At 58.7% G+C, this 16001-nt stretch overlaps 5 protein-coding genes across 5 annotated transcripts; 2 read left to right on the top strand and 3 right to left on the bottom strand.

Moving 5' to 3' along the window:
• Positions 1-16: 16 nt before the first annotated feature.
• On the bottom strand, positions 17-2648 carry P884DRAFT_222362 (Dak1 domain-containing protein). Its single transcript, XM_069439521.1, has 2 exons — positions 850-2648; positions 17-774 (listed from the first exon to the last, which is right to left on the bottom strand). The coding sequence occupies exons 1-2, from the start codon at positions 2177-2179 to the stop codon at positions 275-277; spliced, it is 1830 nt and encodes a 609-aa protein (XP_069298078.1). The 5' UTR covers positions 2180-2648; the 3' UTR covers positions 17-274.
• Positions 2649-3452: 804 nt separating this feature from the next.
• P884DRAFT_198504 (glycoside hydrolase family 76 protein) lies at positions 3453-4981 on the bottom strand (the record flags this gene model as incomplete). The annotated part of the gene is made up of 3 exons (XM_069438146.1): positions 3453-4718; positions 4790-4836; positions 4900-4981. 3 exons carry the CDS (start codon positions 4979-4981, stop codon positions 3453-3455), a joined length of 1395 nt encoding a protein of 464 aa, XP_069298077.1.
• Positions 4982-5901: 920 nt separating this feature from the next.
• P884DRAFT_241932 (nucleosome assembly protein) lies at positions 5902-7421 on the bottom strand. The gene is made up of 3 exons (XM_069440250.1): positions 7325-7421; positions 6471-7253; positions 5902-6404 (listed from the first exon to the last, which is right to left on the bottom strand). The coding sequence occupies exons 1-3, from the start codon at positions 7410-7412 to the stop codon at positions 6274-6276; spliced, it is 1002 nt and encodes a 333-aa protein (XP_069298076.1). The 5' UTR covers positions 7413-7421; the 3' UTR covers positions 5902-6273.
• Positions 7422-9098: 1677 nt separating this feature from the next.
• Positions 9099-11306, top strand: P884DRAFT_198633 (asparaginase-domain-containing protein; the record flags this gene model as incomplete). Its single annotated transcript, XM_069438162.1, has 3 exons — positions 9099-9288; positions 9466-10503; positions 10690-11306. 3 exons carry the CDS (start codon positions 9099-9101, stop codon positions 11304-11306), a joined length of 1845 nt encoding a protein of 614 aa, XP_069298075.1.
• Positions 11307-13669: 2363 nt separating this feature from the next.
• Positions 13670-15886, top strand: P884DRAFT_198810 (BCS1 N terminal-domain-containing protein; the record flags this gene model as incomplete). The annotated part of the gene is made up of 1 exon (XM_069438179.1): positions 13670-15886. One exon carries the CDS (start codon positions 13670-13672, stop codon positions 15884-15886), a length of 2217 nt encoding a protein of 738 aa, XP_069298074.1.
• Between the last annotated feature and the right edge of the window lie 115 nt (positions 15887-16001).

The raw sequence follows: 16001 nt of genomic DNA, 5'->3' as shown, positions 1-16001 counted from the left end.
AGAGTCCGGTTTTCCTCTCGATCTTTCAGATTCCGGATTCAAAGGGCCGAGGCCGACAGAAAGTTGGTAATCTGTAACATTACAAGGACTCGCCTGCCCCGTATCTTCACCTTGCAAACAAGTCTCCCGTCAAGCTCAGTCAGTTATTTCTGTCTGTTACTTACAAATATTGGAAAGCTGGGTACCAGTGTTTGTGAATTTTGCTCTGGAACCGGGAAATCGTCTCGCTCATTAGACCCACCACTCGCCTCTGCTCGCTCGCTCGCTCATTAACTCACAGCTTCTCCCACCCGTCATCAACCCTTTTGACCCCCGCCAGGCCCAGGAAGAAGCTGGCGAGACCCCAGGCTCCCGGGTCGGGGACCTGCTCGAAACCGGACCCGCCGATGTACACGGTCCTGCCGAGACTGGGTTTCATGCCCTTGGTGCCTTCTGCCGCCTTCTGCGCCGCCTCGGCGGCCTGTTTGACGTCGCCCGTCTTCTCCATCGCCTCGACGAACGGGTAGAGGGCGTCTACAAGCGTGCGGTCTCCGGGCCGGGCTGGCGTGTACCTCGAGAGGGCATCGCAGCTCCGCCTCAGCGCCTTCGCCCACACTTGGGGGGATGCTTCACCCGGGCCGTGGCTCTTCAGCGCGGCCAAGAGGGCGTTGAGAAAGATGGCGTGGATCGCACCCGAGGTGCCGTCCATCTCCTTCTCGACGATGGGCACAATGTTGGCCAAATCCACGACCGCGTCTCCGGACATGGGATGGGATCGCAGGTAGTTCAAGATGGCTTTAGACATACGTAACGTTAGCAATGCCCGACCAGGCCCAGTACCCCGATGCAGATAACGATCCGGCCACTCACCTTCGGCGCCCCTCTTCAAGCCGATCCCGCAATCGCCGTCTCCCACCACCGTGTCGTATCGCGTCACTTCGGGTTCCGCGGCAACTACCGCCTCCAGAGCCCGAGTGAGCGCCTGCTGTGCCGTAGTGCCGTCCATCTTCAGACCGCTTGGCCGGGTCTCGCCTCCTATCGACGCATCCTCTTCCCTGGTTGCCATGTTCCTCTCTTCCCACGTCCGTTTCGAGATCGGGGCAGACCAGCCGGTGGCCTCGCAGGGGTAGTCGAGCAGCTCGATCATGCTCGGCCCGCCAATGTCGGTGTTGACCACGTTGAGCAGCGTGATGCTGAAGCCCAGTCCGTTCAGGCTCGTCATGAACGTCCCGCTGAGGATGCGCACCGGCCGGATATTGTAGCTCTTCTCGAGCTGCGTCGCCACCTCGGTCATGATGCCGCCCATCTCCAGGACGCTGACTCCTCCCAGGTTGTTCACGAGCAGCACCACCTCGTTGGAGTTGACGTTGACAAACGCCCTGTCCTTATCGTTGGGGTCCAGCAGCTGCGCCAGCATCTTGGCCACCAGCTCCGGAAGCTCGACCACCTCCCTGCTCGAGCCCTGCTCGTTGTGGATTCCCATCCCGATCTCCACCTCGCCGTCCTTGAGATACTCGGGCGAGTTGACGTCCGGCTTGGCCCGGCCCGGCACGTGGACGTGCTCCAGGCTTGCCCCGACGCTCACCAGGTTGTCCGCCACCAGCCTGGCCACCTTGGCGACCTGCTCCAGGCTGGCGCCCTGCGCCGCCAACGCGCCGCTGATCTTGTGCACCAGCACCGTCCCCGCGATCCCCCTCCGCCCGACCTTGCCGGCCTTGGCCCTGCCGACGCCCACGTCGTCGCCCACCACCACCATCTCCACGTTCACCCCGGCTGCCCTCGCCTTCTCCACCCCCATGCCGAAGTTGAGCACGTCCCCGGTGTAGTTCATCACCGTCACCAACACGCCGCCACCGTCACCCCCTCCTGTTCCCCCTCCTCCCCCTTGCTCCCGGGAAGAGTGGTCGACCCGGCTCATGATGGCGGCGCGCACCTGCTCGGCGCTGGGGCTGGCAAAGATGGTGCCGGCGACGGCGACGCTCAGAAGGCCCGGGCCGACCATGCCGGCGAAGGAGGGCTCGTGCCCGGACCCGCCGCCCGAGACGATGTGCACGCGCTGCGACCGCGGGCCGTAGCCCGGGCGGCGGTAGACGACCTTGTTGGGCACGTCCACGGCAAGGCCCGGGTTCGTCAGCGTCAGGGAGTGCAGCGCCGCGGGCACGAGGTGGGTCGGAGAGGGGACGAAGTGTTTGGTGGACATTTTGGTTTGCCTCTTTCCTTGGACTCTCTCGTTCGTTCCTCTCCTCTCCTTTCTTCTTGTTTCTCTTCCTCTTCCTCTCCTTCTGGCCTTGTCCTATGGTGGTGGTGCTGTGACCTCAGTAACAAGGATATGATCCGAATTGGATCGCTTCGATCTGGCTTTTTTTTTTTTTGACTTGTAGGATAGAGAATGGGAAGGGAGCCCAAAAGGAAGCCACCAAAGGTAGGTAGGTTAGTTGGAAGGCCAACCTTGGCACGCCCCGGATTGATGACGAGGTGGGGTTGCACGCGTGTAAGTTCTCGCTCTTGCCCTTATTAGACGGAATTCTGCCGTCAGGCCGTACCTACGCAGTACCTTTAAACCTGGGGATCAAGGCAGCTATAAAAGAAAGTGCGCGTTGCTCCTGGAGGTGCTTACGCTACCTACGGGCGGACAAATCAATGAGACGGCCCTCAGTCTGCAATTGTTTCTTTTCTGGTTTCTTCAAAGAAAGTCCGTTCAAGAGCCAGCAGTTTCAAGCCGTTCTCGGGAGTCCTTGTCCGAGGACGAGCAGCGGCACTGGTTATCCAAGGTGGGGTTGGGAGGAAGCGGGTGCGGGGCGGCTCGGTGTAGGTGTTCCTGCTGTGCTCGCTCGTGCTACTCGCAGCTGACCTCACTCTTGACTCCCGATTGTCACTACGGCTACGGGTGGGGACCTTAGCTCTGCGGCCGGCCCGAGGATCCCCCAAGAGGTCGGCATTCCTTCCACGAGTGTCCTTGGGCCCGATGAGATATTCCTTGCTAAAGAATTAAAGACCAAAAAAAAAAAAAAAAGTTAATTGATGATTATTAGAGTCCAGAACCAGAGATTAGAAAAGTCAGTCCCAGTCAACTGAGGAACCAGGTAGATCTTCCGAGTGCTCACCCCCAAGAACAGGAAAAAGCTGCTATTTCACCCAAAATACCGTTCGTCGTTATTTTCGAATCAATGCTCACGCTACAACAGGCAAGACGAGAGCACGGCTTCGTATGATTGATCTGCTATACGAGCAAGATCTCACGACACAGCCGTATACGGAACCAGAGTCCCCCCAAACCCGACACTCCGGTATCCAAAAAATAATGCCAGAAAAAAAAGTTCACGCTCAGAGAATGAATGCCCCAGTCATTATTTTGTCCGATTGAAACCCGGATGTTCGAAAATAGGTCCCCAAGAAATCAACACAAAAAATAAAACCCGCACGTTGACAAGCCACCAGAATGGGGAGGAACGCGGCTTGCCTAATGCCAAACCTTAGAGGATGACAAACGCGGACCCGGCGACGACGCCGAGCGCGAGGGCCGATGTGACGAACCCGGCGGCGACCCGGTCCTTGAGCGTGATCTCCGCGTACCCGATGCCGACCTCCTCGTGCGCGGGCGCTGCGCCGCCGCCGGGGTTGCCCTTCGAGGTACCGCCCGTGTCGGCGGTCAGGGGCGCGGCGGCGGCTCCCCGGACGACGAGGGGGTACATGACGGCCGAGAGGGCGTTCATCTGCTCGCCGACGCCGGCGGAGCCGTCGAAGGCGCCGGTGGTCCAGCGGAACCCGCACGCGGTGCCCGGGTGGCCGCGGAACACGGGAGGCGCGGGGTCGCCGGTGCAGGCACGGGCGGCGGCGGCGGCGTCGGCCTCGAGCAGCGGACGGACGGCGTCGAGGGTGTGCGGCGCCATCTGCGCGGTCCCGGCCAGCCAGCGGGTCAGGTAGCCCTTGAAGGAGCGCTGGTCCGTGTTGCAGAAGCCGCTGGGCTCGCACAGCTGCTCGACCAGCACGCCCGTGGCCGGGTCGACGAAGGTGGCCGTGGTGGAGGCCAGCAGGCCGTCGACGCGCTCCCGCCAGATGGCCGAGGCGTTGGTGTGGTTGTACATGACGGCCGCGCCGTGCAGGAAGATGCCCGCGTTGTAGGTCCACTGGTTCTCGTCCCTGCTGTTGCAGCTGCCGTCCTCGAGGCTGACGTGCACGCCGTCCCGCACCGTCAGGTTGGCGTCAATGAGTCCCACCGACTCCTCCCAGGCAAAGATCTTTTCGGCCCACTCGGCGTAGGTCTCGTTGCCCGTGTAGCGGGCCAGGCGGGCGGCGATGTTGAAGAAGCACCCGTTGGAGATGGAGTTCTTGTAGTTGAAGCCGTTGTTAAAGGTGAAGATCTGCCAGCGGAGTCCGCCGCCGCACGTGGCCTCCTCCCAGCGGGAGGCGTACTGGTTGAAGAGGGACTGGGCCAGGGCCAGCCACTGCGGCTGGTCCTCGGGCGGGTTGGGGAAGTTGTTCTCGGCCGCTGACATGGCTGCCATGCCCCAGAACCCCTGGTCGTCGTTGCCGAGCGTGCGCGTCTGGTTGGGCGGCATGAAGTCGCCCTTCTCGGTCGCTTGGTGCAGGATCGCCTGGGTGGTGATGGCGTTGTACGAGTCGTCTCCGGTGAGCGCCCAGTAGTCGACCAGAGTCCCGAACATGGCGCCCGCTTCCCACCAGAAGTATGGGTCCGGCAGGTTTCCCGGAGTGTCGCCCGTGTTATTGCCCGTGTAATACTGGAGACACATGTCAGCGGAACCGTTCGAGAGAGATCGCACACTCAGCACACGTGATGCATCCTCCTTACCTTGACCAGACCAAAGGCTATTGTGCTGGCTGCGGATTTAACCGAGTCTGGAAATCCATTAGCCGCTGCGCTGCTTTTGTCACTCCAAGATCGAAACCAGCTGTCCTTACCCTCATCCCCAAGTACCAAGTCGATTGCCGTCCCGCACCGGGCCAGCACACAGAGCGAGGCCAAGATCCCAGATATCCTCATATTCCCGGTTCCGCCTGCAAAATCAACGAGTGAGGAGATACGGCAAAAGACTCAGAGCGAGGGGGGGACGAGTAGGCTCATAGCAAGCGAGTAGCGAGACGAAGGTGGGGGAGCCCAGCTCCGTCAAAGAGTACCAACGATAGATGTCTTTTTTTCTTTTTTTTTTCTGGTTACGGTCGAACGACAACCCCTGGCCGTTGTTCCCTTCCGTGGATTTGGTCTGGAGCTTCGGTATGAAGGTTATCCTCCCGAGGAAAAAAAAACAACCAACAGCTCGGCTCTTGGAAACAAAGCGGACAAGATAAGGCAGCGTCCAGAGCGCGCGTGTCGAATAGAATACAAAGAGAATGATAAAGAGAAGGAGAAGAAAGCCTAGCGACTGTTGGCCATTGGTTCCAGACCAACGTTAACGTCCCAAAAGAGAGAGAGAGACGTTCGAGAACGGAGTCTGAACGAAGGAGAAGAGGGATCGAAAGAGACGAACGGATCACTCGGGGTAGCTGGCACGGGAACTTCCTGGCCCAGGTACGGATACGTAAGTACGTAAAACAAGACAAAAAGGAAGAATAAGAGAACGAAAGAAACATTAAAGCCCTTGATTACCCTATGCCAAGGGCGGCCTGCAATTTCTCGACGCGCTCGGAGCATCCAGGTACCGTTGTTCGGGAGCTCTGGGGAACAAGAGGACTGAAACACTCCAAGTTCGAGATCGCGGGTGGAACCCCTTTTTGCGGTCGCGAATCACTGCAAGGGCCGCGGGCGGGAAACGCCAAGCATGATTGTAGATCTGAGGATCTCGAAAAATGCAAAAAAATGAATAAAAAATGAAAAGAAAAAAAGAGTAAAATGAAAAGGAGAAAGACTCTAATATAGGACAAAAGAGGAGATAAACACTTCAATAATTGGCGATTTCTGATATTCTCTTCTTCTTATAAATGCTGCGTATTTGTGTTTCGAGGGCTGTGTTGTCGACGGAAAGGAACTCTGAGACGCCAAATTCCCCACCCTGCACTGCCCTCGAACCCCTGGATTGACGTAGGCGCCAAGGGCATCTGGACCTACTCAGCATCACCATGCTCGCTCGACCCCGGCAACGAACGGCAACGAATGTGAGCCAATGAAATCCTCAGTGCAGATCTTGAGGACTTTTTTCCATCCTAGGGAAGTATGAAGGGGGGAAGAAAACAAAGGTGCTTTTCTCTATCCATCATCACATCGCAATCTTCGTAGGTTCAAATCATGAGAATGTAGGGGTATCGTGGACCTGATTCCAGAAACTTGCCAAGCCCAACTCAGTTCTTGGAGCCCTTGTGCTTCTTCTGCGGCCTCGACGCTGCCTCCTCGTCCTCCCCGTCCTCCTCCTCGTCTTCTTCATCAGTCTCGAAGTCGAGCTCGCTAGCCCCGTCCTGCTCCTGAGCTTGGACTGATTTTTTTTTGGTCAGTGAAATGGGTTCGGACACTCGAGAAGGAATTACCGTGGTAAACTCACTGAAGTATTTGAGGGCACCGGGCCACAGATCGTCAGCGATGGCCATGGCAACAGCATCGCCCGTGGGGAAGATGTCAAGGTCCTCCTCGAGCTCGTCGTCGTCGTCGTCGTCGTCCTCCATCTCCTCATCCTCGTCATCCTTCTTGGGCACGGGCTCACCGGCCTTCCGCTTTCTCCGCTTCTCCCGCTCCTCCTCGATGGCCTGCTTGCTCTCCTCGGCAGAGATGTACTCGCCGATGTAGCCAAACCAGGCGAAGAAGCTGACGCCGCCCATGCCGGTCTGGTCCATCTTCTCCTTGAGGGCCTTCTGCTTCTCGGTCAGGGGCACCTTGTCCTTCTTGTCCTTCTTGGCCTGCTTCGGCTGGGCCACCTGCTCGTCGTACACGGCCTTGGCCAGGTCCAGCAGCCCCTCGGTCAGGTCCTTGCCGGGCTTCCACTTGATCGGGACGGGCTCGCTGACGAGGCCGGCGTAGCCGTCCTTGCTCTGGCGCCACCAGAACTTCTTCTCCAGCACCGTGTCCTCAAAGTGCTCGTTCTCGGCGAACTCGAAGCGGATGGCGATGCTGCGCGGGTCGCCGTTCTTCTCATCCTCGTCCAGCTCGAACCGGCTCACCGAGAGGCTCTTGAGCGACGACAGCAGGATGGCCGAGTCGGACGGCTGGATGTACTCGTCAATGTCCATCGGCGCCTGCTCCAGCACCAGCGGCCAGAAGTTGGGGATCTTGGCGACCAGCTCGGCGCGGCGCGCGTACAGCGGCTTGGAGAGGGCATACTGCTGGCGGACTATTGGGGTGAAGGCGTCAGTATGGGCATCCCTTTTTGATAAACAAGACCCGGGGAGCCGTAAAACCCACTGATCTCGGTCTCGACGTCGTCAAACTCCTGCTCGAGGTCCGAGAGCTCCTCGTAGCTGACCTGGGCTTCTTCAAGAGCGGCGGCCATTGTTTTTTTCTTATCCCTCCTTTTGGAATGACTCGAGCGGATATGATGATTTCTTGGTGGAAAAAATGAACGGGAGAGAGTTCCGGGACCGCAATGGCGACGACGACTGGGTAATATAGGGTAGGATGGTAGGAAAATTCTTCTGATCGCCCACTTGACCCGCGACTAACACACGGCTGTGGTCCCCGCCTTATTGGGAAATTATGCGGCAGAGGGCTTGGCGCTTCGCAAATTGCTTCTTTCGCGGGGCTGCATCAACAGACCCTGCCAAGGAAGGCGGGGTCTCCCTTGAATGCTTGGATTTTTCAACTGTACGGATGTCGCTACCAAAAGAACTGGCTCACCGCCTTGCTGCACGGACCATACAAGGTCACTAAAGTTTTAGAAGGTATCTTCACTAACAATCGGCCACAGTGCCTAGGCTTTAGTGGCTATAGTGCTTTGCCCCACTGTACTTTATATTGCTTTTAACGGCTTCATTCTGCCGGTCAAATTTGGCGGTGAGCCACTTCTTTTGGTAGCGACATCCGTACACCAAGTTATCGTACGCAATTCAATTCTTACCAAGCACCTTAATAAGGTAAGGTACCGATGACTTGCTGGAGGTACCAGAAGTTTTTTTTTCTTCTTCTTTCATTTTCGGAGTAATGTGTAAGGATACAAAAAACGCATCTATAGGGGAAATCCGAACTCTCATCCGTACCGATATCTTGAATACAATAGACATATAACTAAGTACGGTATGTATATACGGAGTAATCCGTACATACATCAGTTTCAGAGCACAGCAACTTTTGCCAAATATTCAGTTAAAAAGCTGGAAGCCACATCAAAACTCCGGCCGAACCTAATAGAGTTTGGCGTTATGTGGCAATGATACACTTCATGCCGACTACTTCGCGTGCGTCCCATTCTCCCAGCTTCCGACCATGTAACTCAAATGACGGTCACGTCGACTCGGCCTAGACCGACTTTCCCCGATATAGGTAGGTGGTCCTCGATACACATACGAGCGCACGAGGAAGTTCCCGGTACGGATTACCATCTCCTATCAATCAGATCCTCACCGAGTGGACGCCTGGGCTTGTCGGAACTGCCGAGCACTGCCAAAGTCGTTATCCGCTACAAAAATGACGATGCACCGCTGCATTTCTTTTGCAGGACGTGAAGCCCGAAGTCGGGTTTGTTTCCTCTCTTAGAAAATTTCCACTGCGGTTGCCAACGGCTCTTTCAGGCCCGACCCTGTCCGAGATCCAACAAGGGACTTTCTGTTAGCTAAGAGACCTGAGAGAGCCTGGAGCGCGTGACGCCGCCTTCTCCAGTAGTTTATTCTTGTCTCATCGTCGGTCTAGAATCGGTTTGCCATTATCGGTCTTGCTTTATCGGGCATTCCAAGCTTACATTGCGATTTGTTGAAGGGAGGCACGTTTAGGGATTCTCGAGCAGCTTCAGATCGAACAATTCAGTCAAACCTTGGATGAATTCGCGGAGCCGCTGACCCACACCAATTCTGCCTTGCTTGAATGCGATATAAAGAGGAGGATCACCTTGCACAACAACATTGGAAGGTTGGGATTCGAATCCGGGTTTTGAAAGGATCTTAAAAACACAGCAGGCGCCTTCATTCGGCACTCGGGCGAGGTCAGGTCCCAGCACACGTCCATATTCCATAATCAATTAGACACGATGGGGGTGCCGTTCGTCTTGGAGGGGATGAAATCAGAGGCCAACTACCCGGAGTCCCGGGTGCTCATCATCATGACGGGCGGTACGATCTGCATGCAGCCTTCAGCCGATGGCTTGGTTCCCATGACGGGTTTTCTCGAAAAGGCCATGGCTCCTCGGCCGTCATTCAACGATAACTCGGACCCTTCAGGTAAGTCAAAAAAACACAACACTTACCCCGGGAAGCTTGGGCATGCTGTACGTTAGTTGGGTGAGGAGATAGCGTCGGAGGATGCGCAAGAACGACAGCATGTCGGAGAATTTGAGAATCAGCCTCCCAGACTACCTACTCCTGCGATAATAGACCTAATCTCGCTGACTGCGGTAGTCAAAATCCACGCCTACAAAAACGGCGTCAAGCTGACCCTCGACAGCCTCCGAACCCCCCCGAGCGCCTATTCGCGCCACATTCGGTATGGCGTCCTCGAGTTTCAGCCCCTACTCGACTCGAGCTCCATCTCGTCCACGGGCTGGACCGAGATTGCCATGACCATAAAGGAGAACTACCACATTTTCGACGGTTTCGTCATCCTGCACGGCACCGACTCGCTCGCTTACACGGCGTCGGCGCTGTCCTTCATGATGTCAGACCTCGGCAAGCCGGTGATCTTGACCGGCTCCCAGGCCTCCATCTTTGCCCTGCAATCCGACGCCGTCGACAACCTGCTGGGTTCCCTCATCATCGCCGGCACCTTTGTCATCCCGGAGGTCTGTCTCTTCTTCCACCACACCCTCTTCCGCGGTAACCGCACGACCAAAGTCTCGGCCTCCTCCTTTGAGGCCTTCGACAGCCCCAACTGCGCGCCGCTCGCCAAGGTCACCTCGCTCGGCGTCGACGTCAACTGGGGCCTGGTCCGGCGGCCCACTAGCATCGCCGGGTTTCAGGTGACCAAGTACCTGGACACGGCGCACGTGGCCTGCCTGCGCATCTTCCCGGGGATCAAGCCCGAGATGGTGGATTCCGTGCTTAGGGTACCGGACCTGCGCGGCCTGATCCTCGAGACGTTCGGCATGGGCAACGCCCCCGGCGGCGTCGACGGCAGCCTGACCAAGGTCATCCGCGCCGCCGTCGAGCGCGGCATCGTCGTCGTCAATGTCAGCCAGTGCACCAACGGCTTCGTGTCGCCGGTCTACGCTCCCGCGACCGCGCTCGGCAGGGCCGGCGTGGTGTTTGGGCACGACCTCACTACCGAGGCAGCCCTGACCAAGTTGTCGTACCTTCTGGCACTACCGGGCTTGACGTACGAAGACGTGACGGCCAAGATGGCGCAGTCGCTGCGCGGCGAGATGACCGAGATGACCCTTCCGTCCTTCTCTCACCCGGCGGGCACTCTGGATACGGCCGTGAACAGACTTACTGCGGCCGGTACGTTGACACTCCCTACTTTCTCCCAAACTTTTCCTCCACGCCACCCCCAAACAACGACAGAAAGGCAGAAAAAAAGAAGGGGAAAAAAAAGGGGGGGGGAGAAAAACGCAGCTACTTTCTGCTTGCCTTCTTTCTTCCGAGTCGAGTCGGCTACTGGCTACTTGGGCTAACCTAATCGGGCAGAAACGGCCTTCACGGCGCTCGGCTACGCGATCCGCAACGGCGAGCTGCGCACGGTGCGCGAGATCCTCGAGGGGGACGAGTTCAACCACCAGCTGCTCAAGCGGGCCGACTACGCGGGCAACACGGTGGTGCACCTGGCCGCCGTCGGGCCGGAGCCGCTCGTCCTGCGCGAGCTGCTCACGCGCGGCGCCGGCGTGCACTCCCGCAACCGCGCCGGCAACACCCCGCTGTACCTCGCCGAGAAGGCGGGCAACGCCGAGTGCGTGCGCCTGCTCAAGGAGGCCGGGGCCCACCTGTGGCTCGACAACGAGCTCAAGGGGGAGGGCAGCCGGATGCCGAGCCGCGGGGCGAGCCGGGCTGTCTCCCCGGACCGTGGTGGCGGTCGTGGTGCTGCTGGCGCTGCTCCCCCTAGTGCTGCTACTGGTGCTGCCCCCGCTGCTGTTGATCCCAAAGGGACGGCGGAGGGTGGCAGCGGGGAGGTTGAGGCTGTGGTTGGCAAAGGGGATGATGCGGGGAGGGATGGGCATGTTGGTGCGGAAGAGCTTGATGGATTGGCTGCCCAGGCCGAGCCGGCTAGGGTACCGCTAACGGGGGACACGGGCAAGATTGTTGGCTGAATTACGCGGGAGGGTGGAGGAGTCGCGGTTGGGGAGTCACATGTACGTATGGTGTGCGCAGTTGGGGCTAGGCTCGCATCCCACACTTGCGAAGAGGCTGCATCATCATCATCATCGAGAATCCGGGCTTATCAATCTCGCGTGGCCCCACTGGCTTCGGATCTCGGCTGGCTGGCAGGACATTGTCGTGCTCCTCCCGCAGCAATAAAAAAGAACCGGTTAGCCGGTGGGAGAGACGGCTCCGGGTACACCCAATGAGAGCTCTCTGCGCCGCGCCAGCATTGCTGTGGATGGCGATCTTGTGATTGTGTTCCACCGTCCCGGGACGGACTGTCTGAGTTGTCTCTCTGCCAGAAGCCCAACAACGCCGGGCGGTTGGCGCTCAGACATGCCCACGCCGTGATTGCGCCGTGTATGCCCGTTTTATGTGGTTGCTTCCATGAGCCCTCTGCATGCCTCGATTTGTCGATGCTAGTGTCTCGTGCGGGCTGTTGTTATTGTTATTGTTACTGTTGTTGTTGTTGTGATGGTGGTGGTGGTGGTGGTGGTGGTGGTGGTGATCATCGTCGTCGTCGTCGTTACCGTTTTCCGTCGTGTAATTCAGCCCCGAACGTCTGCTTCCACACAAACTCGAAGGCATAATCTATTCCGGCCGAAATTCGAGGCCGCCAGCGGCCGATGTTCTGGTCTTTTGGCCTCGATTTTCGGCCCCGACTTCAGCCCCGCTGAACTGTCAACCGACTCTTTGGGAAGGTTGAATGAGGAGTGCGCAGGGCATGGCTCCGATCTTTGTGTTTCAGAATCAGGCATCGAATCCGAAGCCCTGGTTGGCACCAGCTCTGCGACTGCGAAGCAGGATGACCTGCATTCTCCCAAGGAAGGTGTGAGCCCCGAGGTACCTTGACAGCTAACTGATGCACTCTGGCTCCGCCACTGATGTCTGCTAACATGCGAGGTGCTCCCCCCAAGCCGACCCTGGCAATAACCCCACGCACCAACTCGCCCAATGCGAATCTCAGCTTCCCAAACCTTCAGTCTCATCAGCTCGAGAACTTCAAAAGGCCGCATCGCGACCGACTGTACAGACCCGGTTAGGACACGCACAGCCACGACCACGCTCATTTCGAGACGCAACCTAGTCATTTTTGTCACCCGCTCCTCGGCTGTTGCCCCTCAACCTGTTACAGAATCTTCGTGTTCTTCTCTCTCTTTCTTTATCCTGCCAAAAGCGGGTAATGGACCAATCCGGTCTCTCTCAGGTGCCAAAGAATAGGGCTATGTATTGACTCACTGTTGGCTTTATCCGACTCGTCACCAAGCAACCGGTAACGCCTATAACACCGTCTCGCTGGGCCGCCAGGCAGGTTGGTTAATCATATCTTTCTTTTTGGAGCAACCTTGGGACAGAATACCTCCAGCAACAAGACGGAGACGTGTACCGACTCTGCAGGCTTCTTGGGTTGGGACGGCCGCCGTGGCTCGTCGACGATCCTGCGCGGGATTGCAGTCATTGGTGGGAGAGGCCATTAAGCCGGCCACAAGCTACCCATCCACTTTGCATATAGGGCCACCAGCTCCGACCAACAAGTCTACCATGCGGGCCACATGTTCAAGGGCCGCCGGGTCTGAGGGAGTAAGGGGGTCCTTGGTGCCGTTCCCTGGACCTCACCGCCCTAGCCGCGTCTTAGAACGGCTTCTATAGGGAAACACGCGTTTAGACGCATCCGTTGGGGCGCGTCATCGTGTTCTGTTTTATTTTGTCACATCAGTCCTGTGATGATGACAGACGGCGGGGAGAACGCCTTTGTCCGCAGCCCGACCCGACATTTGAACGCTTCGTGCTAGCATCGGCTGGGCCAAGCATTTCGGATATGTGCAGCCGGGATCTGCTTGCCGTTCCCTAAGAGCTCGTGCGCCCGAGCAGATAATTCGCACGTCTGGGGGGAAGATGCGTGTATTCTGTCTCACTTCTTTCCTAGGACGCTGAGCAACGCGAACTCCTATGCTGTATCTCACCTTGTGTTTCACAGCTGCTTTCTTTTTTTGCCACGACGGTTGCCAAAGGCGGCCGGATCGTCCAGGGGCTAACATGTACAAGGAGGCCGCCTTATATCACATTTGGCACTTGTTGTAGCTCAGACGCAAATCTTCTCATTTGTGGTCCATCGGAGGAGTATAAAAGTTCCCTCCCCACCCCTCACTTCCTCCCATAGCCACCGGTAACGCTTCCTCTTCCTTTCCAAGGCGCCGTAGCCATTCCCCGGTTGACCGAAGGAGCAGGGACCACCGCCGCCTCCATACCTTCGTGCGACCGCCTTTGGCTGCCCACCATCGTCGCCCTGTTCCAGTGGCTCTCGGCCACGATGGACTTTAGCAGCATCATCCGAGGGGCTCTGCCAACCCTCGTAACTAACAGCAGCACTCATGGCACTAACACTTCGGCCGAGAAGGGGCTCCCAGACGGCCTCTTCTTCGACACCCTCTCGCCGCTCTTTGGGTTTCAGTTCAACCCGTTGGTGAAGTTGTTCATTATCTTGTACAATCTCGTCGGCAACCGCCTTGGCATCGACCCGACTTACGTACTGACCGTGGCCGGTTTGTTCTGGGCCGCGAACAAGGTCCTGACGCAGCTGTACGTGGCACTCTACGGCCTGGCTCGGCAGCATTTCATGGCCAGCATCGAGGTCAGCAATTCGGATGACATTTACTTCCACATGATGAAATGGCTTGCGTCTCAGCCCAAGATGGTCAACTCTCGCTCCCTCACTGCCGAGACGGCGTCCAAGGGCGCCTGGGAGGAGGAGGACGAGTCAGAGCTCACGTCTAGCCTGGTGTCCGCCAGCGGTTCTGGCGTCTTCCTCAACTTCTCCAACCAGGAAGCCAAGGCACCCCCCCGCTTCACGCCAGCCCTGGGCCTGCACTGCTTCTGGTTCAGGGGCCGATACTTCCAGCTGCACAGAAAGCAGGAGCCCCTGTTCAATCCTTCGGTCGGGGGCAACGGCATGCTTCAGTTCAAGGACAAGGAGAGCCTCGTGCTCTCCTGCTTCGGCCGCTCCCCCAAGCCGATCAAGCTGCTGCTGCAGCACGCCAAGGAGCAGTACTACCGCGACCACCAGGCCAAGACCATTGTCAGGCGCCCGGCGCCCCAAGCCTTGCGCCGCTACGGCCATCGACACTCGTGGCAGCAGGTCGCCAACCGTCCCGTCCGGCCGATGCAGACCGTGGTCCTCGACGAGGAGCAGAAGATCCGTGTCCTCTCCGACATGAACGAGTATCTGCACCCGGCCACCCCGCGCTGGTACGCCAACCGCGGCATTCCCCTTCGCCGCGGTTATCTGTTCCACGGCCCGCCAGGGACGGGCAAAACATCGCTATCGTTCGCCCTCGCCGGTGTCTTTGGCCTGGACATCTACGTCATCTCCCTCCTGGACCCGACCTTGACCGAGGAAGATCTGCTCGGCCTCTTCACCTCGCTTCCGCGGCGCTGCGTGGTCCTGCTCGAGGATATCGACACGGCCGGCCTCAAACGAGCCGATGACCCGGCCTCGTCCTCGTCCTCTTCGCCTTCATCCTCCTCCTCCTCCTCCTCCTCCTCCTCCTCCGACGACGACGACGACGACGACAAGGAGCCCGAAGGCCGGCAGGACGACGACAGCAAAGAGAAGAAGTCCCCAAAGAAGTCCAAGAATCACAACAAGAGGGACTGGAAGGTCTCGGACCTCGCCCGCGAACTCAAGCGGGCCGGCAACAACGGCGACTCGGGCGAGAAGAAGGGCATCTCCCTCTCGGGCCTGCTCAACGCCATCGACGGCGTCGCCTCCCACGAGGGCCGCGTGCTCATCATGACAACCAACAAGCCCGAGGCCCTCGACGAGGCGCTCATACGCCCGGGCAGGGTCGACCTGCAGATCGCTTTCACCAACGCCAGCCAGGAGCAAGCCAGGGAGCTGTTTGTGCGCATGTACGAGCCCGAGAACACCAAGGGAGACTCCAGCTCCTTCCCAATCTCCGCCTCCGACCACCTCTCCTCCCCGCTGACGCCCCTCACCCTTCTCTCCGAACCCCCTCCGACGCCGCTCTCGCTCTCTTCTGACAAGGACGGCAGCATGACCGACGTGTCCGGCATCACCGAAATCGGCGACGACGACGCCGCCCCGGACGGCAAGATACCCGCTCCGGCGCCTCTCGACCTCACCGACACTGCCGCCGCCAAGAGGGACGCCATCCCGACTGGGCGGTTCCCCCTGGAGCAGCAGCAGCAGCAGCAGCACCAGCGGGGACACCACCACCGCCCCAACCAGCGCCGCCACGAAGAGCAGACGACGACGGCGGCGACGGCGGCGACGGCGGCGGCGACGACGACGACGACAACCATCCACTCGGCCGAGCTCGCCCACCTGGCGGCGCAGTTCGCCGCCCGCATCCCGCCGGGCCAGTTCTCGCCCGCCGAGCTGCAGGGCTTCCTGCTCAAGCGCAAGAAGACGCCGCGCCGGGCGCTCGAGGAGGTCGACGCCTGGGTGGCCAGCGTGCTCGCGCAAAAGGCCGGCAAGACGCGGGCCCTGAGCCTGTCTGTGCAGTGAGGGGACCGAGGGCAGAGGGAGCTCAGCCTTCCCCCCTTTTTTTTTCTTCTTTTTTCTCTCACTGCTGCTTTCGAGGTGCTTTTCAATCAGTCATGTGAGTATGATGGTGCAAATT

Source organism: Thermothelomyces heterothallicus (assembly GCF_042370625.1).
Source record: "Thermothelomyces heterothallicus CBS 202.75 unplaced genomic scaffold P884_scaffold_9, whole genome shotgun sequence".
NCBI lineage: Eukaryota > Fungi > Ascomycota > Sordariomycetes > Sordariales > Chaetomiaceae > Thermothelomyces > Thermothelomyces heterothallicus.
This window is presented reverse-complemented; position numbering and strand designations above follow the sequence as displayed.